The sequence below is a fragment of the Amblyomma mixtum genome, chromosome 8, assembly GCF_055824585.1.
Source record: "Amblyomma mixtum isolate Tamu chromosome 8, ASM5582458v1, whole genome shotgun sequence".
NCBI classification, from domain to species: Eukaryota; Metazoa; Arthropoda; class Arachnida; order Ixodida; family Ixodidae; genus Amblyomma; species Amblyomma mixtum.
In genome coordinates, this window is record NC_143019.1 from 94,674,932 (window position 1) to 94,700,238 (window position 25,307).

A 25,307-nucleotide genomic window follows, 5' to 3' on the forward strand; every position below is an offset into this window, starting at 1 on the left:
GGAGGGTAAGGCGGTCAGCACAGCTTTTAATTTGACGGTAAATAACACAATCATCAGCAAAGAGTTTTATGGAAGAAGAAATGTTAGTAGGTAAGTCATTAATATAAATTAGAAAGAGCAACGGCCCCAGCACTGATCCCTGTGGAACACCAGAGGCTACACCGCAAGGATCAGAGCTATGGCCGTTAGCAGTTACAAATTGTGTGCGGTTAGACAAGAAGCATTCAATCCATTTTAAGACGTTCGGATCAATGTTAAGTCTGCTTAGTTTCAGAAGTAGTAAACTATGGCAAACAGTATCGAAAGCCTTAGCGAAATCAATGAAAATGCAGTCAATAACTAAGTTAGAATCAAGAGCTGAAAACAAGTCATTTGTAAAGGCTAAAAGTTGAGTTTCACATGAATAGTTCTTTCGAAAACCGTGTTGATGAATACTGAAAAAAGAGTTACTCTCAAGAAAAGTTACTATATGGCTATAAATTACATGTTCCAGTAGCTTGCAGGGAATGCTTGTTAGTGAGATCGGTCTGTAATTTGTGGGAGAATGAACGTCACCTGACTTGTGCAAAGCAACCACCTTCCCCACTTTCCAGTCCTCCGGAAGTTCACCACATTGCAAGGACTGCGAAAAAAGTTTTGTTAACAATACTGCAGAATGCGCTTCAGTGTTTTTCAGGAATTTCGGACTAATATCATCGATGCCTGGTGAGGAAGAAAGCTTAATTCCAGATATTAATTTGCATATACCGGTCCAATCTAAAATGACAGGATCCATACATGGGTGATCAATCTGAGACACAATAGGAAGGGTAGAGGGAACGTTTTTCAAAAAGGACGCTGAAAACACTTCATTCAAAACAGTACAACAGCTTTCCGGAGAAACGACAGATTGATCAGCAGCGAGTAATTCAATCTGCGTAGTGTCATCACCGCGCACAACATTCCAAAATTTGCGCGGATTTGAGGCAAGCATCGATGGCAATGTGCGTTCGAAAAATGTGCGTTTGGCGATTGAAAGTGCGTTTGTGTACGCTGCTGCCACGCGATGATAAGCCTCCCATCTTTCTTCGCACGTGGATAACTTGGCCTTCCGGAAGATACGCTTTTTTTTGTTCAGTAATCGCTTCAGTGACGCTGTAAACCAAGGTGCATTGGAGCTGTTTTTTATTCTACGTAGGGGAATAAATCGGTTAGTAAGCTCCAGTATTTTCGATTTTAAAGCAAGCCAGTTTTCTTCTACTGATCTGTCAGAAAATCTAGAAAAGTAATCACTTGTAAATTCTGCCAGTCCTGCGTTAATAGATGCATAGTCCGCTCTTCCGTAGTCCCTAATAAATTTTGTGCTTACTTGCTTTCGAGGGGAATCATTCCGCATATTAAAATGTATGACGGAGTGATCACTCAAGCCAGGAAGCTGAGAAAGTGACTCAACGAGGTCCGGATGTGTGGCAAGTACTAGATCAAGGATACTAGCGCTAGACTGAGTAATACGTGTTGGACTAGTAACTAGCTGACACAAATTAAAGTCGGAGCATACTTCAAGAAAGGAAATGCATTCAGCGGAGTTGTCATTTGCAAACGGCAAAGGTACGTTCCAAGTGATGTTAGGAAAGTTGAAGTCGCCTAAAACGAAAGTGGGTGATGAGGGAAACCTGGTGTGCAATTTACTTAGAACATCATGCAAGTCAGATGAAAAGCTACTACATGAATTGGGAGGACGATAACACGCGACAAAAATAATATCTTTGTAGTTGAGGCGGATGTTCACACAAACCAATTCAAGCGAACAAAGAATAGGAACATTAAAGGAAACCAAGCCGTCCGCGACTGCTATCAAAACGCCACCTCCAGGTCGAGTTCCACGGTCACACCTGTAGAATTTGTATTTACGTGCGCAATTCAAAATTTCTTTATCATTGATTTTAGCAGAGAGCCAAGTTTCTGTCAGGATCACCAGGTCCGCTGTGCATGTGTCGATCAGACTGGAAAGGGCGTCGCGTTTATTGTTAACGCTCCTTATGTTGCAAAAAAGAAAGGAAAAGCTGCGTGCAACGGATCGACTTTCGATATCATCTAGTTATGGTGACAGCGGGGAGGCGCTTGCGCCGGGATTAACAGAGCTAGCCGTGACCGGGGAGAGTGCGCTATCAACATGTACCTCGCAAACGCTGTCCGTGACGGGGCAGTAGATGTAACTTTTCTTGTCGATGACCACTTTGTTGTATTTCATGGAATAATTCTGCCCAGTACTTTTCGCGAAATCAAACAGCTTTTTGCGACTAGCTCGCGTGGCCTTACAAAAGTCTTCGCTCATGCTGATTCCCGACCCTTTCAGCTGAGATCTTTGGGTGAATATTGCATCTTTCGTTTTAAATGCTGAAAAGCGGACTATAATGGGTCTACTTTTGTCCGAAGCGAACGAGCCTAGGCGATGCGCGCGAGAAATTCCATCTTCTGGTAACTGGAACTTGAGATTATCTGATACAACTTGCCGAATTTTTTCTTCGGATTGCGTCCAAGTTTCATCAGCACAATCAGAAATGCCATAAAAGACTAAATTATCTCTCCGCGAGCGATCCTCGTATTCATTTAGTCGTGATTCTAGATTGACAGTTTCGGTGCGAACTGCTGTAGAGACCATTTGTTGTAGGCGAGGTTCGTCTTGCAAATGTTCAAGGTTGACTACTTTTTCTTCTAGCGTTTTTAATCTTGACGTCAAATCAGACACCTTGGAGTCGAGCAGCTTCTGGTTTACTTTAAGCTCATCCATAGATTTCAAGAGCTTATCGTGCCGGTCGTCTAGATGCGCGGTGAGGCGTTCGATGGCAGACAATACATCAGTGTGAAGCTTTTCGCAGGCCCCAGAAGGGCCTGGGTTTAGCTCGACATCTCCGCCCAGAAGAAGCATTTTCGCAACATGAACACAATCAACAACAGTACGGACCAAAGTATGTGGGCATGGGAACAGCAGCAGACAAACGTTGTTCGATCGCTTTGCGAAAAGAGATGGAACTCCACCAACCTGGACAAAAAAGCAGAAGTGGTTTTGGTCGACGAACATTGCTGCTGCCATTTCATGCCCACTGAAGGGTGCCGGCTTAGGCAAGTCGTTTATATAGGCCAGGTACGGTGTTGTCGATGTCACAGCGGCTGTTTGTTCCAGCGTCGATCCATGGGTTAGGCGAAGTGAGGCCAGCCCTTGGTCTGTGGCAGGAATCGCATCCAGGAACGGACACACATCAGCTGCAGACGCCCCTTCGAATGTTCCAGCGCAGGCAGGAACGCACGTGCCGACGGCGATAATCGTCTGGACAAAAAAGCAGAAGTGGTTTTGGTCGACGAACATTGCTGCTGCCATTTCATGCCCACTGAAGGGTGCCGGCTTAGGCAAGTCGTTTATATAGGCCAGGTACGGTGTTGTCGATGTCACAGCGGCTGTTTGTTCCAGCGTCGATCCATGGGTTAGGCGAAGTGAGGCCAGCCCTTGGTCTGTGGCAGGAATCGCATCCAGGAACGGACACACATCAGCTGCAGACGCCCCTTCGAATGTTCCAGCGCAGGCAGGAACGCACGTGCCGACGGCGATAATCGTCTGGACAAAAAAGCAGAAGTGGTTTTGGTCGACGAACATTGCTGCTGCCATTTCATGCCCACTCTACTTACTGTGGGCTACTGTGCTTACTGTGGGCTACATGCCTCTCAGTAATTATGGAGCCTAACAGTAATAGTTAAAAAGTTAACTATTCAGTATTAGTTAACCAGCCTACTAATTAGCGCGTCCTAGCTGCGTTATTATGTACTCACAGCTGACAACGCTATACCGAAAAAAGCGCTCTTGAAACTAAAAAGCCAACTTTTAAAAATTTGTGCAGTCTGGTAAAACACCCTGTATACAACTTCCCAACGCGGGGCAGTGGGAAGCACTGCTAGCCAGCGACCGCTGCAAGGACCAAAGAGGTGCAGTACAACGAGCTCAAAAGTCAGCCAAGGCAAGCGGAGCCCTGGACTGAGGGCAGTCGACTTCACTTCACCTCACTTTGTTCACCTTATAGATCTCTTTCGGGGATATTGCATAAGGGGTGGGTTAATATATTCATCAGCTAGTAAAAGTCATTCCCTTGAAATATAAGTGCATACAGCCTCTGGAAATACAGATGGGGACGTGATGGGGACGAAAACCCCTGAAGAGTATTCCTGGATGAAAGACAACGCCGCCGAATACATAGCCAGCTTTTTAGGCCACAATAAACTTTTTCCATTCCATTACATACCATGGCGCAAGACCGGTGCCCGAGCAGCGCGTTCCTTATGTGTGATGCGCAAACAACTTGAATTGCGTTAGGAGAAGGTAATTGACGCCATCCAAGTAAAATACAGGAAAAACACGACGTTTCGGGACCGGCTCGGCCCCTTCTTCACGGTGTGACTACGGGCGAGCGCAGCTTGGCTTTTTAAGCCCCTGCGTGGAGAACCTCCGGGTCAATGGCCGCAGCCCATGGACGTATGATGAGGGGAGTGTCCCCAGGGACCGATTAACATTCTGTCGTGTTTGCTGAATGTGCCACGACTCGAGTAGAAGCCTCCTGCGTGGTTTAGCTTCCGTTTCCAATACAATGGTGCTGTCAAAGTCAATTGGATGGTCGCACCCTTCGCAGTGATCGGCCACGGCGCTGCGTTGACGATTCATGTGACGGACGTCCGCTTTGTGTTGGCTCATCCTTTCCGCAAAGTTCTTCGTTTCCCCTATGTACGACGCCGGGCGGACGGAACACGGAATTTTGTACACGACGCCCTGGGCCTTTTCTCTGGGCTGCCGGTTTTTCGGGCGGGGGAGAAGGCGACCGATAGTGCTGGTCGGTTTGTGCGTTGCCAGCACCCCTTCTTTTCCGAGATTGCGAGCCAGCGTCTCGCTCACGCCTCTCACGTACGGGATTCAAACACGTTTTCGCTTCTGGCACGCGCCTGCGGAAATAATAGATCGGATTTTGTTTTGCCTTTCTTGTTTCCTGATAATGCGCCGGATGAATGAGCTTGGGTGGCCGTTCTTTTGGAGGTCAGAAATGACTCGGTTCTTCTCCTGCCTTTTTTCTTGCCAAGCCGCTCGCAGGCGTCTCTCTCGTGGCGAAGCAGACGCCAGAAAAAGAAGCCTGTTGGCAGTGAGAAAGCGTCCGAACAGGTTGATGGGCCAGTCTGCATGCGCAAAAATGTGACTAGTGGAGCGATGCGCCTTGCAGTCTGGATTTAAGTGTAATTGTAGGTAAGCACGGATTGAAATTCTTTCGTTACAGACAGGCTCAGCAGTCCTTCCTGTCTCCATGTAGTCTCTAGCTTCTGTTGTGAATGCTTTGTTCACAAGCCTTCCATATTAAACACTGGACAAAATCATACGGACCGCAACAAGCCCAGTACAGAACAGCTAGTTTCCATATAAACGAGGCACAAATGCTTTGAGAAATCTTGATCCCTTTGAGCCCTTGAGTCCTTCATCCGAGATGTCCATACTAGCGGAGGCACCCGAACCATCACAATGTTGATTTGCATCACGTTAAATAATTACAATCGAGAGAGTAGCACGAAATACGAAGAGGCATCCTTCTTCAGACCGTCCGCGCGACATGCTGCGCAGTGCTCCAGAGGCACATGCCGCTTCTCTCTTCATTTCAGACTTCTGTTAGCGCCACGTTAGTGCACCGATTAATTGCCTCATACACTTCTGTCACCAGTTTTTAATCGCGCCGCTCGCTTCCCGAAGCGTAGTACCTGGCAGTATGGGAAAGCGATGGTGCGGAATGCCTTCTGTGTCACGCTAAGGAGTTCAAAGAATGGGGCGTGACATCTTCCCGCAGAACGAGTGTTTCAGGCACCGAGTTGCGCTGACAGTAAGTGCCATTCTCCCCAACATGAAACCGTATGTCGGCAGAATCAGGATTCTCTGAAACAAAAGCTGTATTGAACGTGCTGTGAAGCGGCAGCCATCCGTAACGCCCTACGGAGCGCTCTTTCCGACTGTGTGAGCGTCCCTATGCCACAAAAGGAATGGAAAGGGAAACTGAGTTTCAAACAAATGCACATAAGTTGGTTTCCCAGTGGCGCCATTTCAGCACCAAAGCAGCCAGAACGGTAAAGCAAGTATAAGCGAGCGTAGGCAGCAGCATTTTTCCATCTGCTCCGTCCCGCGGCACTGCCCGTTCACCATCGTTTTCTACGTAGCACAAATCCGTCCTTTCGCTCAGATTCAAATGTACTAAACATTCTGCGTAGTTTTTTCGTTCGTGCTCTGTTTCCTTCTTTTATATAAGATTATATAAGAAATATATAAGATTTGAATATTTTTTCCAAGTACTCTCATTTTTTTCTTTCTTTTGTGTCCTATCGCATTCTAAACTTTGTTGCGTACTTGTTCCTTTTTATTATTTTTATTTACAATACTCCCAGTCTCAGTAAGAGACCATAGCAGGTGGGCAATCAGTACAATATAGAGTTCAGTACAATACACATAAATTACAAGCAGAACAAAAATGAGAACTCTTACATAAGTGTTGCATAACTACTACTAGGCAGGTTACCAAAGAATACCTTGCAGATTCAGAACTGAAACAAAAAGAAAACAAGTCCAGCAGGAGCCGTCCATTCCAACAATCATGCTAGTATTTGAAGTATTTTACAATAGGAACTAGAAGAAAGCGAAAAAGAAGGTAACGGGTGGCAATAGTCATGCAATCATGTCAAGAAATGTCAATAAGTAACTGTTGGGCAGTCATCTGGTAAAATGTAGGACTATTGGTACTTTACTGACTCTTGTTGCATTCTACTAATCTTGAGGTGAAGGAAGATAGTGAGTCCGACATTGTAATCGATGGATCGAGCTGATTCCATTCGCTGATGGCTAAGGGAAAGACAGAATGCTTGAGTGTGTTCGTTCGGCATGAGTATTCAGTCAGCGTGTGCGCATGCTTGTGCCGGGATTACCGTGGCTGTGAGAAGGATGCATATTTAGACACATCTATACTGTAGGTGTTGTGCAATAACTGATATATAAACTTCAAGCGGGATTCTTTTGCCCTAGATAATAGTGATGGAAGGCCAGATGATGCGCCATCTGGCCTTCCATCACTAAGGTAGGGGAGTCAGAGGGTTTGTATTTGTTATGAGTGAACCTTAAAGCTTTCCGTTGCACTCTCTCAAGCCGAGTGATGTTAGTGGTAGAATACGGGAACCAAACAGTGCTTGCGTATTCTAAGATTGGCCTTAAGAGGGTTGTGTAGGCAAAAAGCTTGGTATTTAGAGGGGCCAAACGTAAGCATCTTCTAAGGAAGAACAGCTTTCGCAAGGCAGCAGAGGTAACATTGGCGATATGCGCGTCCCATCTTAGGCCAGAAGTTAAAGTTAACCCTAGGTATTTATGTTCTGAGACCCTTGAAAGCGTTGAATCATTCATACTGTAGTCATAGTTATATGGCTGTTTTTTCCTGGTGACTGTCATGCAAACGGATTTTTTATTGTTTACACAGTTCCTTGGCCAGTGCCAAATCTAAGACTGCATGTCCCGATAATATTAGAGATCATTCAATTATGAAATTCTACATCGCACAAACAAATTAGGTACCGTATGCGCATAACATACGGCAGAAAATACGCTTCACTGGCATTAACTGCGGTCGTTTCTCGCGCATTTGTTTTCTTCATTTCGCTTAGTCTTCTGTACTACTGCTACTATACTATACTCTGTATACTATACTCTGTATACTATATTCTGTACTATACTATACTCTACTACTGTACTGTGTACTACTGCTCTGTACTACTGCTAATTCGTTCCATACTTTTCAAGGCTTGTATAACATCACATTTTCATGACACTCCTCTCCGTTCCTCTTCGCAGAGGTCAGTGCTATGCATGATTCCGTTGCGTGAACACCCATGCAAGGTGCCCACGCAAAACCATGGTGCCCTTCTATACAGAAGCCTCTCAAGTTTACAGTGAAGCCTCTAATGTTTTGTCTTCGTTTCAATCTGACAATGTTGACGGCATTTTGTTTATCTTTTCCTTCTGCCTTATTCGCCTAAAACGATCCTTTCATGCCGCCGACGGCGTATCGCTAACACCGCGTGCGCGATTAACGACCTGCTTCTGACTAGGCCCAAAGTGCTTTCAACGCATACGCGCGCGGTGATGAGACGCAATAACAAAAACGCACTAGCACCAACAATTTTGGAAAGGTTCAATGTTCTTGCCTGGATGACTCCAGATAGGCAGCGGGGCAGCCGAAAAGTGAAAATCGATGGCGACTTTGTCAACACGTGGGCAAATACCGCGTAGCCGGCAATGTTGTTAAGGCAGCTCTGTGTTGTTTTAACGCTAGCTGCTGTTGCGAGAAGTCCTCAACCTTTCTGTCTTCTTTGAACCCCTTCGGCTATGGGTAAACGAACGTGAGGCCTCTCGACACGTGTGTTTTTTGACAAAGGGTAAAATTACAAGCTTTTTGCAAAGAGCTCTTGAGAATGGAGCACTTTGATCTGTCAGTGGCACTTTTGTTATCTTTTGAGAGGGAGTCGGGCAATATCCAGCGAGCAGATTGGAACAATGGTCATTTTTCAAGAATCCAATCATACTCCACTTACGTTTGTCTCGTTCCAAAGTGAAGATGGAATTACAGTTTACCTCTTCGGGTTGGCCTTGTGCAGAGCATCTTCATCGTAATCTGACAAATTTGTTTCGGGTACACGTGTACTTTCAAGGGAACAAAATGTGTACTGTCTTGAATGAAATTTAGCCAGGTGCGGTACAGAAGGCAAAAAACATCATTTCGGCGCTTCCCCGCCGCCATTTCAGCTGGTATTGATGCAGCCAAAGGTGCATCCGCGTACCTCATTGCTTCAAACGTTTTAAACTACCTGGTTGGCCTGACCAAGCAGAAATCGGTTTGCTTTTGTTCCCTGGAAGAGCATCATGTGAAATTTTCGTCGTAAGTACACGCGCCCTGGGTTGAAAATTTTAGGACCTATATACTTGCTTTAGAGCTGTGTAATAGCGCAGTTACTGCCCCCCGGACATTAAAGATATCAGGATGGAAAGGAAGCACTTAAGAAGGAAAAAAGTATGAGAGAGTTCCTGAAGACACTGTTCCGAGCAGAATCGTCATAATATATAAAAGCGAGACAACGCATGACGCCTTTCACTGGCCACGGCCGTGTCTTGTTCCTAGCCTAGGGATCATTTTTCCGAGCCTTGAGAGCGAAAAAGGAAAGGGAACGGCTTCGAGAGCGTTTGGCTTCATTGGCTGGCCACTTGAAAAAACACTCCCCCCCCTAATTTTTTTTTTTTTTTGCTCCATGGAAGCAAGGCTCTTCTACTCACCTGCATCCAATTATCGAGTTTAGAGGATTGCGCAAGTACGAGTGTATAGAACCCAAAGTCAGATCATGTGGGCTAAAACTTTTTCGTCAAGACTGTACATGCTACCGGCGAGGTAAGCCGGTTCCCCCGTGTCGAAGTCCTTGTCCTCTGGATGTCGCGGTTCGAAATTCTCGAAAACACAAGCGTAAACCTCGAACTCGCGCTCTTGGTTACGCTTTAGAGTCGGAGTATCCAATAGTTTCGAAAACCGACGCATTGGCTAGAAAGAGTTGCGAAAAGTGTTCTTTTATGTTTACGTGCCCTAATAAAGCATGGCGGCTGCCTTCGTGGCACCGAACACAGCCCAGTGCCAGCTGCTCAGAGAAAGAAAGCGACAAAGAAAGATCACTCTCGGAAAACCTTCGCGTGCTTTCGTACTGCTCAGTAAACGCGGAGCAAGTTGCCGCTTATACTCGTAATATATGCAGCTATATGCATATGAGATACACTCGTGTGAAGTGCCAGCGGTCGTAAACAACGGCGCCTAAATGGTGCTAGCTGAGAGTTTAGTTTCACGGTATACTACCATACGTTTTCTACCGTGCCTTCGCTATTTTCTAACCATAGTTCACAGTTCTCTCTCGTCGCGGCAACGACAAGGGTGCAAGCAGGCAGGCAGGCTAATGAAGGCTTCCTAATCGGAGTCCTAATAAGGCAAACTTCTCCCGGAAAAAGGAACTTAACTCGGCGGTGGTGACAGGGTCACGCCAACTTTGAAATTGTCGAGACCAGAGCCCCCGTGGCTGCATAGTGGCGCACTGTTTAAGCATGTCGCGGAACTGTCCAGCTAATATACTGGGATTGTCACGGACAGCGTGGGTCGATCAACGCAAAACCGACAGCGTGCCATCGCCAGTCTTTGATAACAATCTAGTCGAGTTGGCTAGCGTACACAAGATAATAGGCCCCGTGCAGCGAAGAGAAAATGATAAACCTGAGTGCCAGCGGCGGTAAACGCATGCAACGCACCGATGAAGTAGTAAATATTGCAAATACCTCCGGCATTATTGACTGAAATTCGACCCCTTCTACAGCCTCACTTGAGAGACGCAACGAAAGACAAAAAAGGCCTCATGATCAGCTTTCTTGGTTCCCATATAACGAGCCAAATGAACGCTTACATAAAAAAAAGCAGCACTGGTCAAGGGAACTTCGTTTAATCAATTTCAGCCAGCAGGCTAGACTCCGTGAGAAAAGTTTTGGTTCCGCGTCGGCGTTCTTAGATTTCAGTAGAAGAGAACTAGCGCCACAGCGTGGTGCGCCTCACTGTCAGAAATAAGCCGGGCACATCAAGCATATGCGAATCAGACAGCCGTGGTGCGGCGAAATTTATTTCCGCATGCAGTTAGCCCTACGCGTGCTCGCCAGACGCGTGCTCGCCCATACAGCCTACGAAACGACACATGTGCTTAATGGAATGTGAACTACCCTTTCTTCCAAACTCAGCCCTCCTTCAGGTCCCTGTCGAACTCCTTCTCAGATACCCTGCATTGTCTTCATTTTCTTTCGCTCGCATACGGCTGCGAGTTTCTACGAAACGATGACAGATGAAACAAAAGAAAGGCTGTGACACAGTTTGATTCTTTCTGTTCTTTTGTTCGACTTCTTGTGCTGTAATAGTTATTCAATATTTCGATCAAGAAGGAAACTTTTCCCTTGCGAATTTCTTCTGATCCTTTCAGGCGACACGTAGTTGCAGCACGCTGTCATTTCTACTGCTACTGGCGGCTCATGAGTTGCGTTGTCCCGGCATTGTTTTCCCCCGACTTGTACTGGCGTTCTGTCTTTGCGATAATGGCGGCTCCAAGGCAACAAGCTACCGCAATAAAACATCTTTTCATTCGCTGTGGGGTGAGCTCTTCTTATCGATCGCGTAGGTAAATATACTTTTAACGTTCGGAGGTTTTTCACTCGCTTAGGAAAGCACAACACGTAAGCATTTCTATCTGCTTTAACAGATGACGCAAATAAATGAGTACTATAGTGCGCAACAAAGAATAGAATAGTAACTGAACAAAAATCAGCGTTTGCATTCTTATTTTAGTTATGAACGAGTCTTGACTTATGTAGACTAAACTCACTGTCCCCCGTGAAAATGCGTCGGCAATACTTCCACAACCACGTTCACAAGCATCATGGGCCTTCACTGATGTCCTCAAGGGGAAAAATAAGCTCAGAAAGAAAGGCTCTAACATATCCCCACAGTGGAGCGAAGAACGACTTATAAGACGGGTATCACCTGTCGTGTGCGACAGTTTTCTGCTCCGGAAGCAAAAGCGATCGTAATGTCAAGGTAGCGTTAACTGAGACTCCATATGGTTATCATTAATACAATCTTTTGAACATACCAACCCCTTTAGAGCGAAAGCCGTTAGGGCTGTCTCCACAGGGCCGCTAAGGGAAGCATTCCCACTCAGAAGCTCGCTGACGGGTTCAGGCACGACAAGAACAAGGTGCAGATAAGAGAGACCAACTGTCTATAACGTCCGTAAAATATGCGCGTGAAAGCACCAAGCTTTAGGCGAACATGGCCAAAGAAGGGATCAGTAATGATCGACTGCAAGTGGTGAAATAGAGGTGTAGAGTTCTATCCAAGCAAGAGCTACAGCTAGAAATCAGGCCAGGCAAATGGGCGTGAAATCAGGTAACAAAAGGCAAGAGTCAGCAAATGTGGTGATTACACTCAAATCTCCCCTTTGAATGCGGCGAGAGGCAGCGGTTTTAATTCTGTTAGTCTGTAGGGGGTGACTGAGTGATCATAAAAGAGGTTTTTCAGAGTACATGGAGAAATAAACAAGATGCCAAAGCAGAAGAGGGTAAATGTATCCTGGTTAACAACTCCACTACAGCAGCGCCACACGGATCAGAAACTTGCAATGTAAAGGTCAATAGTACATGCAGTGCACACAGACTACCTCTGGGGGTAAGCAGAACGCCAAGAAAGAAGGCCTGCTTAGGACACGATTTTAAATAGAAGCAAATATATTCGGTTCATACAACGCCGAGCCGCTTAATTGACTCTGCCCCGAACACCGAAACCAGTCATCCAATTTCAGCTCCCGCGATAACGCTCAAAATTCATAGTTCGCGCTGTTTCTCTTCACGTAGGGTTCCTCACATCCACCCGTGTTTGAGGCTTTTCGACCGCCTTTTTATGATCCCGGCGTACTCTCACAACGTTCCCGAGCCCGTTTTCGAGAAGTGCGGAAATCGAAAGCATACGCTTGGGAAGATCGTGCATGATCACTCAGGAAGCCGTGCGTCCAGGTTGGCAATTTTATTTTACATACCTTATCAAACAGCGGTGGAAGATATTGAAGCTGAGATTAGTTGTTTTTCCTTCTGAAAGCTCAATCCCTAGAGCACACGTTCCCTTCCTCTAGCGATGGCATGCGATAACATGTTTCATATTTCACTTCTATAGTCCGATCTTGCGGGAAGTGTACTTGAGGACCACCAATCATGCATCTACCAAAAACAGTCGAGAATTCTTCCCACACGCCCATATTTATTCACGAATTCTCAAAGCAGCTGGAGAGCGAAACCTGGAGAAAACATTGAAGCGCTATCAACCGCGAAGTTAAACATATCCGAAATGAAGTTTCTTTCCAAGAAGCCGACGTGCTTTCATCGTCCGCAGCATTTAAAGATAAAGAAAAAATCGGTGCACTTTAAAGTGCTGGCTATATCGTTTATGCTGGTTGGAAGGAGGAAAATAAGAAAGAAATGGAGCGAAAAGCCTGCGCTTTAAATATGCTAATCAAGATGTCACAGAGGAAAACTGAGGCACGTGTCTGTTTTCTAAAGCCCGCATGGGACTGAAAAGCATCGGTTTCTCCCTGGAAGAACCGATCGGGGTGTTTTTATTTGCGTCTTCGGTGTGCCAGGAGCGAGCTACACTGAATCAGATGAAACGGCCTCAAAAGGATGGAAGGTTCGTGCGTCTACGTGGCAAAGAACAAGCCACTGCTTCACATGCAACAAAAATGACGTACCATAAACGAGGCAGTGAAGTCAGCTATGCTAAATGAACCGATTATAGTCGCCAACACCGGTACCTCGCGAAGGGTGCGCCACTTATTTCTCAAAGCGAGCTTAATATCATGTCAAGAACATTATTCCATTTGTACTTAAAGTTTTACCGGGCATTTGTAGCCGTGGAATAAAAGTAAACCTGCTGACTCCTCAGCAGTGGTTACGTATGAAAACCGGAAGTCCCTAAGAAGGCACACTTCCCTTGTAGATGCGAGTCGACCATCGTGTACACACAGCAGCTTGCAGAAGGAACTCGCAACATTTTGCAGTCACGCGGTGTGTTGCATTATTGGTAGATTGCTCTGCACAAGACCACAAGAATTATTTATCAGGCGCTTTCTGTTCAAGCTAGTGAAAATAAGTCTGCTGAGGAGCGTTCCAGTCATGCGATACGACAGAAGCACTCTGTGCAAGAAAGCCATTGATTTTTATAAAGGCCTCATAGCTGAAAAAGCTGGGGGAGAGAAAAATACGCAACACATACAGTCGCCATTCAAAAACACAATCTCAGAAATGAACTCTAGCTCGCGTAGCCATGTCTTCAAGCACAGCAGTTCAGCAGAGAACTGACGCTGGGCATGCGAGCAAGGCAAGTCGTGAGTGAAGAACCAGAGGATAACGATAGAAAGCTGGCTATACAGGCAATTTGACATTACGCGGCAGCGGATTACGAGGGGAGGAGTTGCTTCTTACGCAGGAATGCATTTAACGCTACATTTTCACTGCTCTTTGTCCGCAACTGTTGTGCCTCAAGAGCCGCATTTCAAGGACCTGCATAAGAGCACATAGGCCTGTTTAAATAAGGTTCAAAAATTCTCATTTTGTGTTTTTTCTTAGCGTTAGTTCACGATATCACCGATTTCAGTTGAGTAAGTTACGCAGGGTTCTATTATCACTTAAAGCAACGACATTGCGAAGGCAGACACTCACGGCATCCCAAGAAAGATATTGTAACACCAGGCAGCGGCAGTCCGGAGGAGCCTCCACGGTACACGGCCCTCTTAAAGACACCATTGTGACTCTAGACTCTCTTCAGCCCTGTAGACAAGAGTCACCACGAGGGCACCAGATGGTGCCGCGTGTCAACAAGGTGAGTGCATGCCTGCTGCGTCATGACCAATCAGCGGGTGCGCACTGGCTGTGCGTGACTATTATCCGGCCCTCGCGACGGAACGATCATTTACTCGGCGTTTAAAACTTCACAGGCTCTGTTCCAGCGTCCAAAATCAATGGCGTCGTCATCGCCGGAACCTCCCTGATGTCCTTCTGCCAATCGCTGAGAACACGATCGCCTTCGAAAGAGACACGAAAGACCTTTACCACGGAAGAGGACCGACAGCACGATCTTAATTGACCCCAGAAGCGAAGCGAGAGCAAGAACGCCCTAGGAAACGGAAACACGGTTCAGCACGCGTGCATTCTGCTGCTTCTTTATTGCCCAATAAGAAGTGTTTAAATATTAACAAATATTTTCTATTAAAGCTACGCTGAAGCCTGAGCTCAACTTTTTGCAACCAGCACGCCGGCGTGCCTGGCATACTGTAACACTGAGGCGGAGGGATGGTATAGAGTCTATAATAGCTTCATATGTGTGTACGTCGGGGGGTAGGGCCCTTTTCATCCGCCACTGATTAAATCTGCATGGCAACGTTACTGCAAGGAATTCAATAGTGATGCGCTTCCGGCTGTATAAGTCGTTCACTGCGGCCCTGTTGTATCTATTCAAAGCTGCCAAATTTTGAAGAAGCTTTTAGCTTATACGCCGCGGTAAGTGTCTTGTGTTTGATCATTTCATTCTTTTTCCGCGGCGCTCCCAGTAGCCGACGAGGACATTGGTCGGCGCTTGAAGAATTTCCGCCATGAACATACCCGACCAGGCGGGTTTCCGTCAAACTCTGGATATCATGGCACTTAAGCTCCACATTAAGAATATGAAGCAATAGTGTTAATGGGTTTATGGAGGGGTTTAATGTCACAAAGCGACTCAGGCTATGAGGGACGCCGTAGTGAATGGCTCCGGCTATTTCGACCACCCGGGGTTCTTTACCCATATATGCTGAATTGGTAACTCTCGCCCAGTAGGTAGCGGCGGTGCTGTCGTTCACAATGGACAGCCACTTCCGCGAGGGCAGCGCCCTAGACAGTAGTTGCAGCTGGAAATGAGCGGCGGCCTTACACGCCATCTCTAAGAGTATAATCTAGCTTGCTATCAGCTCATTTATACTTACTAAGAAACAGGCCGCAGCACGTTCACCGCACGCACTGTCGGTCCTCCCGGGGCACAGTTTCTCCGGGTTACCTCGACACTTCGAGAACCATTCAAACCAAAAAAAAAGTATAAAACACAACACTGGTGCATGCTGGCGTACAGATCTGCCAAATATGCGGCCACATTACACTGCGGAGAGTCCACATTCTCGCGCACAGACACACACCGCTCCATTGCATTGTTCACAGCGGTTCACAAGTCCGCACACGACACTCATTAACACAGGCTGAGTGTTCTCATATAGCAGACTTTCACAAGTCTCGTCATCACCACACAGTTCCGTGCACCAACCACGTCGGCTGAGTGGGAACATTCACGCCTGCCGAGGCCGGCCTGGTTGCACCACTCAGTCTGCCACAAAAGCTGACCGTTAGGCTCTCGCTCCAAAAATCGGGCCTACCCTTCCATGGCGGCTTGGGCGGCGGAGATGGTACATAGCCCACTCGGTCCATTTGGGCGGTGACTGGACTACCTCCGAATAGTCCACCGCACCTGCACGTATTCTCTGCGGCGAATTTCCGCATTTCTGCCGCATCCGAGGCACTTTGTGCTACCAACTCTGTCACGCAGGTGTCTTCGCAATCCCTCAACAGAAGGCCATTGACACAAGCTGGGCTGCTCTCGCGCTTACCCTCTATCGGACACGATCTTTCTCGGCTGCTGGATGTCACTGCGTTCCTGTGACCTCTTACGGAATCATCTTGGAACCACTCACAGAGACCTAGCTGTGCCTTGGCCGTTACTGCCTTTGGTTCAGTGCCTTGGAAGCAGCAAAGCTGGTCGCTACTGATTGCTTCTTTGCTTGCGCTTTCTCGGACATGCTGAACCTTGTTCAGGAGCTCCTGTGAGCCATTAGAGCTTGGTTTGTCCCCTAGCTCGCCGTCCTGACCAGTCGCCGAATCAGTGCACACTTCAGGTTGAGTGCGGCTTACTGCGGAATCCTCAAAAATAGCTCTGTCCGGAAACGACTGCTGCGACTGCGTTATAGGGAGCTCTGAAAGTGTGCCGGAATTACCGTCCGTATTTTCGCAACTTTTATCTCCCAACATTTTGCTCTCAGAGCCCTTCAATAGCTCTACCTCGAGCGCTGCTTTTAATGGCAGGGTTTTTTCAACCTGAATTAACACAGCCTGAGAGGTTTCTGCCATCTGGATCTCAATGACCTCCTCATTATTCTGGCCTTGTGCCTCTGTCAACTTTTCAGGATGGTTATCACCCTCGCCACTACACTGGACTACTGGGCCTAGGTATGCATGGTCTCTGTCCTTCAGTTCGGACTTAGTGCCATGCTGCCCGCCGCCCGCATACCTCAGCTCCAGCTTTCTTAGCTCTTCCTTCTCATTGCACTCAATCTGTCGCATTCCCTCGTGCAATTTTAATTCAAGGCGGCGAATAGTATTCTGTCCTGCCTCTGATAGGGTAACGCCTTGAAGCGCTTCCCACTTGGGGACAACTTCAGATCTGAAGGGTCTTTCATGACTGAAATGTCCTTCCATGTCAGTCGACATGCTCCGCGCCTGGGAATGAGTTCTTCCTCTTTCGCCCTGGCTCTCTGCCTCCGTCAATTTTTTAGGGAGGTCCTTATTAACCTCACCAGTACTCTGAGCTTCAGGGCCTAGGTCTGCATGGTCTCTGTTCGTTTCATTGGAAGCAGTCCATGCTGCCCGCCGCCCGCATATCTCAGCTCGAGCATCCTTAGCTGTTCCTGCTCCTGCCTCTCTATCTCTCTCATTCGTTCCTGATACCTAAACTCAAGGCGGCGAATAGTCTCGTGCCCTGCCTCTGAGAGAATAACGCCTTGACGCGTTTTCAATTCCAGTCCTTATTTAGAACTGAACGAGTCCTTAAAGGGAGACTGAAGCACTTTTTTTGAAAATCAGGCTGGCAGCGGCGTCCTATAGTTTTTCATGCTGTATGCTCGAATATCGCATCCAAATAAGGCAAAAACAAGCGCGAATTGCCTTTTTTAGCAGAAATATGCGGCCTCTGCCGCGGGGAACGCCGCGCGGCGCGCCGCCGCCCGTGATTGGTCAAGCGAGGTCGTGACGTCACTTTGAGGACTGGAGAAGCTGCCGATGCGGATCCGGCGCTGCGCTGAGTGCAGATCGCAGCTTTCCGTGGTGTTGTAAAAGCGAATATGGCGACTATTTTTTTACTGACCTCTAAAGAAAAGGATACTACAGTTTGTTCATTCCACGCATCACCTGAAAGCAAAAAAGACACGAGCAAAAAATTCTACGCCTAGCACAAGCATACGCTAGCGTGAAAGACACGTACGCAGATCATGCGTGAAAGGTGCCAGCACAACCTCGGCTGGTATTCTCGGAAAGGAAGGGGTGCGAACAATACTCAAGTCAATTACCACCACCGGACGACTCCTGGCTCGCCCGAAAGAGCGTCATCCTAAAGAAAAGGCCCAAAGCGCTGTGTACAAAAAATCCTATTCTCACTACCCGGCGTAGGTTGGGGCAAGAAAGTATTTCAAGGAAACGATGAAGCAGCACAAAGCTGATGTCAAAATTAGCGAAGCGCAGTGGCCAAGCACTGCGAGGCATGTGACCACAGGATATTGAAGGAATCATTGTGCGCTGGAAACCAAGCTAAATACGCGCACAAGGCTGCTGCTTCACTCGTGGCGCGTTCAGCAGATGCCAGAAAATATTAATCGCTGGCTCGGAAACGTTTGCCCTTCCTAGATTTGCAGTTTATGTTCAGTGAAGTAGTGGCCAACTATATGTGTGTTTAAAAGCCAAGCTAGCTGCAACTCGTTCGTTGCCACAACTTGAAGAAGAAACGGACTAAGGTTGCGAGACATGTTTTTTTCCAAAAACTTGGTTGGCATTCATTTCTCTGTTAAATTTGCATCCGAAATCAGAACGTCGAACGCTTTCATTTTAATCGCTTAGATACGATTAAACGAGATGCCGCATATGAAGAGCTTCAATGCTTGCTTGCTTTGCTTTATTGTGTTTTGCTTTGCTTGCTTGCTTGGACACGTCGAACCGAGTACAAAATCACTAACCGAGCCTTGCTGAGCACGCCTCAGGTAGTCTGGCCGCACCTATAAGCTGAGAAGAGCAACACATGCTTGAGCCTCTATTAGGTTTCTGCAGGGGCGTGTTTCTAGTGAGCATGTTTCTGCTTTTAGAAGAGGCGCTTCTTCGAAATGGTGACACGCCTCTCATGCGCGAGGAAATGAAAGGAACTGCGTCATGGTTCAGCCGCGACCGAAATCTCCAGAGATCACATTATGGACAAGCTCTGCATGTAGCCGGTGTCACGAAAGTGTTACGAGCAGAGTACGCTTGCTTCGGTCGACTTGAATTCTTCGTCAAAGCAGCGAGCGCTTGCGCTGCGAGCGTATGATCTTGCGGAAAACAGTGGAAGACGACACAGTCGCGGGCGTAGTTGTTCGTGGACACGAAAGCAGAGTAGTACTTCGTGTTGAATCTGATTCTCAAGGTCGGCTGACACACTTTGTACGTCACAACGCACGCAGTACGAGGAACAACGCATGCAGCACGAGAAACAACGCGCGCTGAAAGCTCTCTCGGGTGCGCCGAAGTATCCTCGGCTCCTCAACGTGACGTCACGTTGGCCGACATGGACGAGGTTTCCCTCTCCGCTGTTCTCCTCTCCTGCGGTCGCGCGCGGCGCGGGAGATTTAAACATCGCGTTTTTAATTGGTGATTGCGCCACTGTTTTGGCCAAAATCGAAAAAATAATTTCACAGCCGTGATCAGCAATGACACTACTTCAAAACCCTAAAAAATTAGCTGATTCGAAAACCGCCTCAGTCTCCCTTTAAGACTGAAATTTTCCTCCATGGTGTTCACGTGTTCCGCGTCTGCACCCTAAGCTTCACAAAATAGCAACCATGCCAACCTCGACAAAAAGCAAGAAATCCCACTCACCCGGCGCAGATCTTCTGTTGTCTGCCGCCCAAAGCCCTGATGATGCGTCCGCTCGACCAGCGTCGGTAGCAGCCGAAGTGAAGTCGTCCCTTCACAGCTCCTCCGCTGCTCCGTGTCGGATGGCCTGTGGTTGTCGCTGCGATGACAGCTCTTGGTGATGACACGTGCCGAATCCTGTCGACTGCGCCAGTATAGTTTAAGATCTTCTTTCATTTAATTTAAGATCTTCTGTTCGTTTCTTCAATGGAAGGTTTCCAAACCCTTCCTCTAGTTAATTCGGCGTGGAGGAAGACCAGGAGGCATTCTTGTAGACGATGACAAATATAAGGAGCGTATATTTACAGCAAACATGTACAAATAGTAAAACTGGGAACAGCAGAAATGAATTTACAAGAAAAACAAACTTTGCGCTACTTTACACTTCTACCTAGCAGGTTAGAGCCTAACCCCCAAACTCTGAAAGCTTCCTTACCTCAGTAAGGAAGCCTTCACTGCCATGAGGCGCCCTCATGTCAATCTGAAAGCTTCCTTACTGAGGAGCCCTCAGTAAGGTCGTCCTTGGTGCCTCCTGACAGTTGAGGCATCTGCCAGCTGCCATCATGCGTCCTTACGTCGCTCCTGGCCCTGGAGGAGCGCTTCACCTCACTGCTGCCACAAGTGACTCCGCACACTCAAGCGGGCGGCGAGACGCGGCGCAAGGACGCGAGCCCGGCGTGAGCGCAGTTGAGCAGGCGCAATTTTTTAAACGTGCTTGTGAATACGCATTCGATGAAGTGTACATGTATCCTCCAACAGCTAGGTCGCTTCGCGATGCGGTGAATCCAGTGGAAGTGCACTCAGAGGAAGAATTTGCGTTCAGATTCCGCACCGGTGCGGCTCGGTCACACTTGCGGCATTCGGCGGCGAGAGCGAGCGAAATCCGCCGCCGCCGAAATGTCGCCTCGTTCACACCTCCCGGCCACCACGTCGCTGCTCGTGCCGTTAAAAGAGATGGCTAGCAAATAGCATAAATCGACACTGTCAGCGTGTGCATGCTTACGTGCGCTAAACGCAGGTATTTTGCGGGACGTTACAACATTTCTCAAATTTACACTTTTAATTCAGCTTATGCAAACAGCGACGCAATGACACAGCTCAGCCTAGTCGCGCCATCTGGTTGTTAGGACGGAAACCATTTCTGTCAACAAACCGATGGTCGTCTTTTAAGCCTAAAAGCGGCTGAATCACCAATCTAAATAAAAAAATAAGGCAAATTATCGCTCATCCTTTCCTTAAAGGCAAGATAAGACGAAGTGAAAGACCGATGCCTCAATTATGGCCAGCGAACGCACTAAAAAACGCAGTAACGACGACGAATTCAGTCCGAATCAAGGGGCCCAGCTTCGAAGGGCGCCGCCATGTTTGTTGTCGCCGCGGGAATGACACTTCCTACTCGGCGTCCTATTGGCCAATGTGAAGGAACCCTCAAACCCAGACACGCGGCATGCGTTCCTTAATTGGGGAGAGGCGAGGGGAGCTTTCAGAGTAAGCTGGCTTCCTCCATCGAACATTCGCGGAAAGGCGCCCTCACGTAAGGTTAGGAAGACTTCGAAGGAAAGGAAGCTTTCAGAGTTTGGGCCTAAGTAGCAGAATGTTACATGCTAAGCATGGAGCCCCAGCTCAGGCTGGTCTCCATCCGTTCACTTCGGTTTTTATAACCGTAACAAACAAAGAAATAGGGGTGGTCATTTTCAGTGACCCGCCCTAAACATCAATTCCTCACTCAAACATAGACCCACCCGTGGGTTGGGCACAGCCTCAAACCCAGGGTCTTGCTAAGAGCACAAACAAACCAATACTACACCACTCTCTCGTCGGTAAGGGCATGCACATCCTCTCCCGTCGGGGCTCCCCTTCCGACCTGTCCCAAGCACACCGTCGCTCCCCCTCTCCACTCGCACTGCAAGTCAAGTTCTTGGCACAGATGCGTACCCCCTGTCATCAGTGCGTGTCATATGCAACCAATAGATGAGAGAGAAGCCGGTACGGCACAGACGGCGGGGCGCTCGGACAAGAGTGATCGATGAGCGGGCGGATAAAAAGTGAGGAATGCATGTCGTTCCCCACGTCGCCAAAAAAAAACGCTCGAATCGTCCTTTCCTGGGCTCTCTTTGTCGGCTCGGCAAACCAGCTACCGAAGGGTTCCTGTTTTCCCCCACTCATTGATAGAGACACCGTGAAGATAGCAGTGCGTCAAAAGACCAACTCCCTACTGCACTGTGCTTGGAGAGGCTGAAGCCAATCGGCAGGGACTGAGTTACTGGATAGCCACGGATTCTCAGGCTGCAGCAAGGGCGTACAGAGATGGAAGGATCGGCCGAAAAGCCGCGAGTATCCTCTTCGAACAAAAACAACACAGACATGGATCAAACAACACAAACATTCAACACACCATCATTTGGGTCCCTGACACTGGGGTGGAGGGAAATCTCATGGCAGACACCGTTGTCCGAGGGTTCACGAACCGGAGGGCGGGTTTGCCGGTGGAACCCTTCAGCACGCCAGAATCTTACGGGGAGGCAATGAAGGCGTTGTTGGGAGCGCGCAAGAAGTACTCGGCTCCGGCGGATATCCTAGACAGAGAGCAGGCCACCACGCTCAGACGACTACAAACAGACACCTACCCAAGCAGAGCCATGTATCACAAAATGTGGCCGAAAAGATACGCGAAAGAGTGCGTGTGGTGTGGGGGCTACGCCACAACGTACCACGCCACCTCGGGCTGCGAAAAAAGCCCTTTACTACCAAAGGTAAATAGCCCTAGTCTAGAGCAGTGGGAGGCCCTCCTGGCTGACTCCGACCCGAGCACTCAGCTTATGCTGGTGACGAGGGCCAAGGCAGCGGCGGAGGCCAACGGTATCCTGGACTAGGGAAGACCGACCACTGTAGCTCCACATCTATCTATCCCCATCCCCCTACTCCCTAACTCTTCCTTTTGAAAAAATAAATAAATAAATAAATGTTTTTACTACTACTACTACTGGAGAGGCTTTCGTTCATAATGGCAGCCCCTTCCGCGGGGTCAGCGCCCTGCACAGTGGTTGTAGCTGGAAATGAGCGGCGACCTTTCAAGGCCGCTGTGGGCCATCGGGCGCCTTTCCGACGTTAGCGTATGCGTAAGGGGGGATAGGGGGGGGGGGGGAGGAGCGCCGTGCAGGTAGCGGCGGTGCTGTCGTTCACAATGGACAGTCACTTCCGCAAGAGCTGCGCCCTACACAGTAGTTGCAGCTGGAAATGGTTGGTTGGTTGGTTTATGGGGTTTAACGTCCCAAAGCGACTAAGGCTATGAGAGACGCCGTAGTGGAGGGCTCCGGAAATTTAGACCACCTGGGGTTCTTTAACGTGCACTGACATCGCACAGTACACGGGCCTCTAGAATTTCTCCTCCAAAGAAATTCTAGCCGCCGCGGCCGGGATCGAACCCGCGTCTTTTGGGTCAGCAGCCGAGCACCATAACCACTGAGCCACCGCGGCGGCGGTGCAGCTGGAAATGAGCGGAGGCCTTACACCCCGCTCCTATTGGTCGGTCCGTCGGCCCTGATTACGCCCGACCAATAGGAGTAGGGCTTTAGATTGTTCTGGGACTCTCTTTAGATTGAGAGCGTTACGTCGGCCGTTGTCGTCGTCATTACTAACTTCGCGATATAAAACACAGTCATAAGTGTATACGTGCATGCTAGAAGAAATACAGTTGGGCAAATAATCATTGTGCATCAGAAAAAAAAGGACCTCTTCCCGAATGCTGTAGGACACCTGATGTTACTTCAGATCACGTGACTATGCCCAGCTTTCCATCAACTGGCGCCCTCTGTCAACAGCAAACTCTGTGTTACAGAAGGGGAATATTTTAATTAGCAATTCACACAAAACTAAAACCTCCCTTGAAATAGTGCGCGAAAATTTCGATACCAATGACTTATTCTTTACACTTGCTGCATAATCTGATTTACAAAATACTACATCCGCTCGCATCGAACAGTTTTGACGACCATAGGAAACCAATCGGGTGTACGAAAGTTCAAAATTCCCGTGGTAATTTTTAACGCGACTGGATTAATACCCCTGTCAAGCGGGCAAGTTAAGTGCACTTAAGGAGAGTGTACTTCGCTGTAAGTACACTTTGGCGCATCTAAACGACGCAAGTGGAGTGTCACTCGCGGAAGAGTGCACTCCGCTGAGAGTGCGTTCACGGTCCACACTTTGCTGGCCGAGTGCGTAGCCTCGACGCTAGCGATTCCAATGGTACAAAATTTACAGTGCATAAAAAGTACTTACAACTTTTTTTTATGTGCTATAACACTGTTTTCAGAAAAAAGTTCCTTGGTTATAGCTACAAGCAAAGCAACAAAACAAGTAAACGTGATCACATGGAGGAAGGAAAGAACTAAGGAAAGTTTTCCTTGCTCCATGCGTGATCAGATGCAACATCGCTGCCCACCGCCATCTTGTTTGTTGTCGAAATTCTGGATAGTCTTGGCTGGTCTTGGCTTTTCTTCTATTTTCATTTTTTTCATCGCTAAAAACTGTTGAACCTCGTTTTGTTTGCGCTATCACGTTAAGCAATGAAATATTATGAGTATTTTTTTTTCTTTTCCATCGTCCTGTTCAGAAATTCCGCTCATTTTCTGTCGCCATTTTTTTTTACTATGAGTGCACTTTGCTTTCCCGGTTAGCACCGCGTAGCCCAAAGTGTCACTCGGGATGCCGAAGCGCACTCCCCGTAAGTGCACTTAACTTGCCCGCTTGACAGGGGTATAAGGCTCCCGTTCAGCAGAAACTCTGGCGCGGGAGTTGCGAGTGAAAAAGCAGGTACGTAGATCAGGTGAGCTTGTGACGTCATCGCAACCCGCCTACCGAGGAAGGTGGAAATCTTTGCCCCAGATTCCAAGCAAACTATGCCCCGTTGCACGTGGCAGTTAACAGAGACTTTTAGTACACCGTATAAGTGCTTACGTACGTTATACGCAAGCATTTAGCGGGAGATTACTGTGGAAGTCGCAAGAGCGCTTTTAGTTTACCGTACAACAACCCCAACGCAACGATAGCTAAGGCCGCAGTGGCATAGCTTACATCATTACTCGCCATTGCATCCTTAGTACTCATTTCATGGCCGCATTTTATCTTCGTTTTTTTTTTGCCTTTTCCACTCTGCTCTCCTTCTGTCTTTATCTCCCAAATTCCCCTCCCTACGCAGAGTAGCATGCCAGCGATTTTTAAACGACGGCTAAATTCTCTGCTCTTCATTAAAGAGTCTCTCTCTCTCTCTCTCTCTCTGGTGTTATAACGCAAAAACATTTTGTGTCACATTTTTCGCGCTTAGCCAAGGAATTGTCCAAGCTTATCCAAGTCGTATCACGTAGATAGCCGGTTGCATGGCGTCCCTAAATGAGTCGTGCTACGAGCACGGCGACGATGTCAGCACCAACACGTGCTACGAGCCCTTCGACGGGCCAGCCATGACCGGTCGTGGGCCAGCTGACCGCCGAAACGGCTACTTTTGGCTAGGCTATGACTGCCTTGGCGCAAAGATCCAAATCAAGCCAATCCACCACCGGCGGTGTTTTGTTAGGGTTACAACGGCGGAATCGTTACACAGAATCGAAAATAGGGCAAGTTTATCACTCATTCGTTCTGCTGTCGGTGAGAGGAGGCA

The 25,307-nt window shown here is 47.9% G+C and overlaps 1 protein-coding gene across 1 annotated transcript; it reads right to left on the reverse strand.

Moving 5' to 3' along the window:
* Positions 1–2,077: 2,077 nt before the first annotated feature.
* Positions 2,078–2,908, reverse strand: LOC149333558 (uncharacterized). The gene has a single exon (XM_089557751.1). The coding sequence runs from the start codon at positions 2,906–2,908 to the stop codon at positions 2,078–2,080; it is 831 nt and encodes a 276-aa protein (XP_089413877.1).
* Between the last annotated feature and the right edge of the window lie 22,399 nt (positions 2,909–25,307).

Excerpts from the sequence above, each read along its gene's own strand:
- LOC149333558 (XM_089557751.1), bottom strand. The coding sequence starts at position 2,908 with ATGCTTCTTCTGGGCGGAGATGTCGAGCTAAACCCAGGCCCTTCTGGG.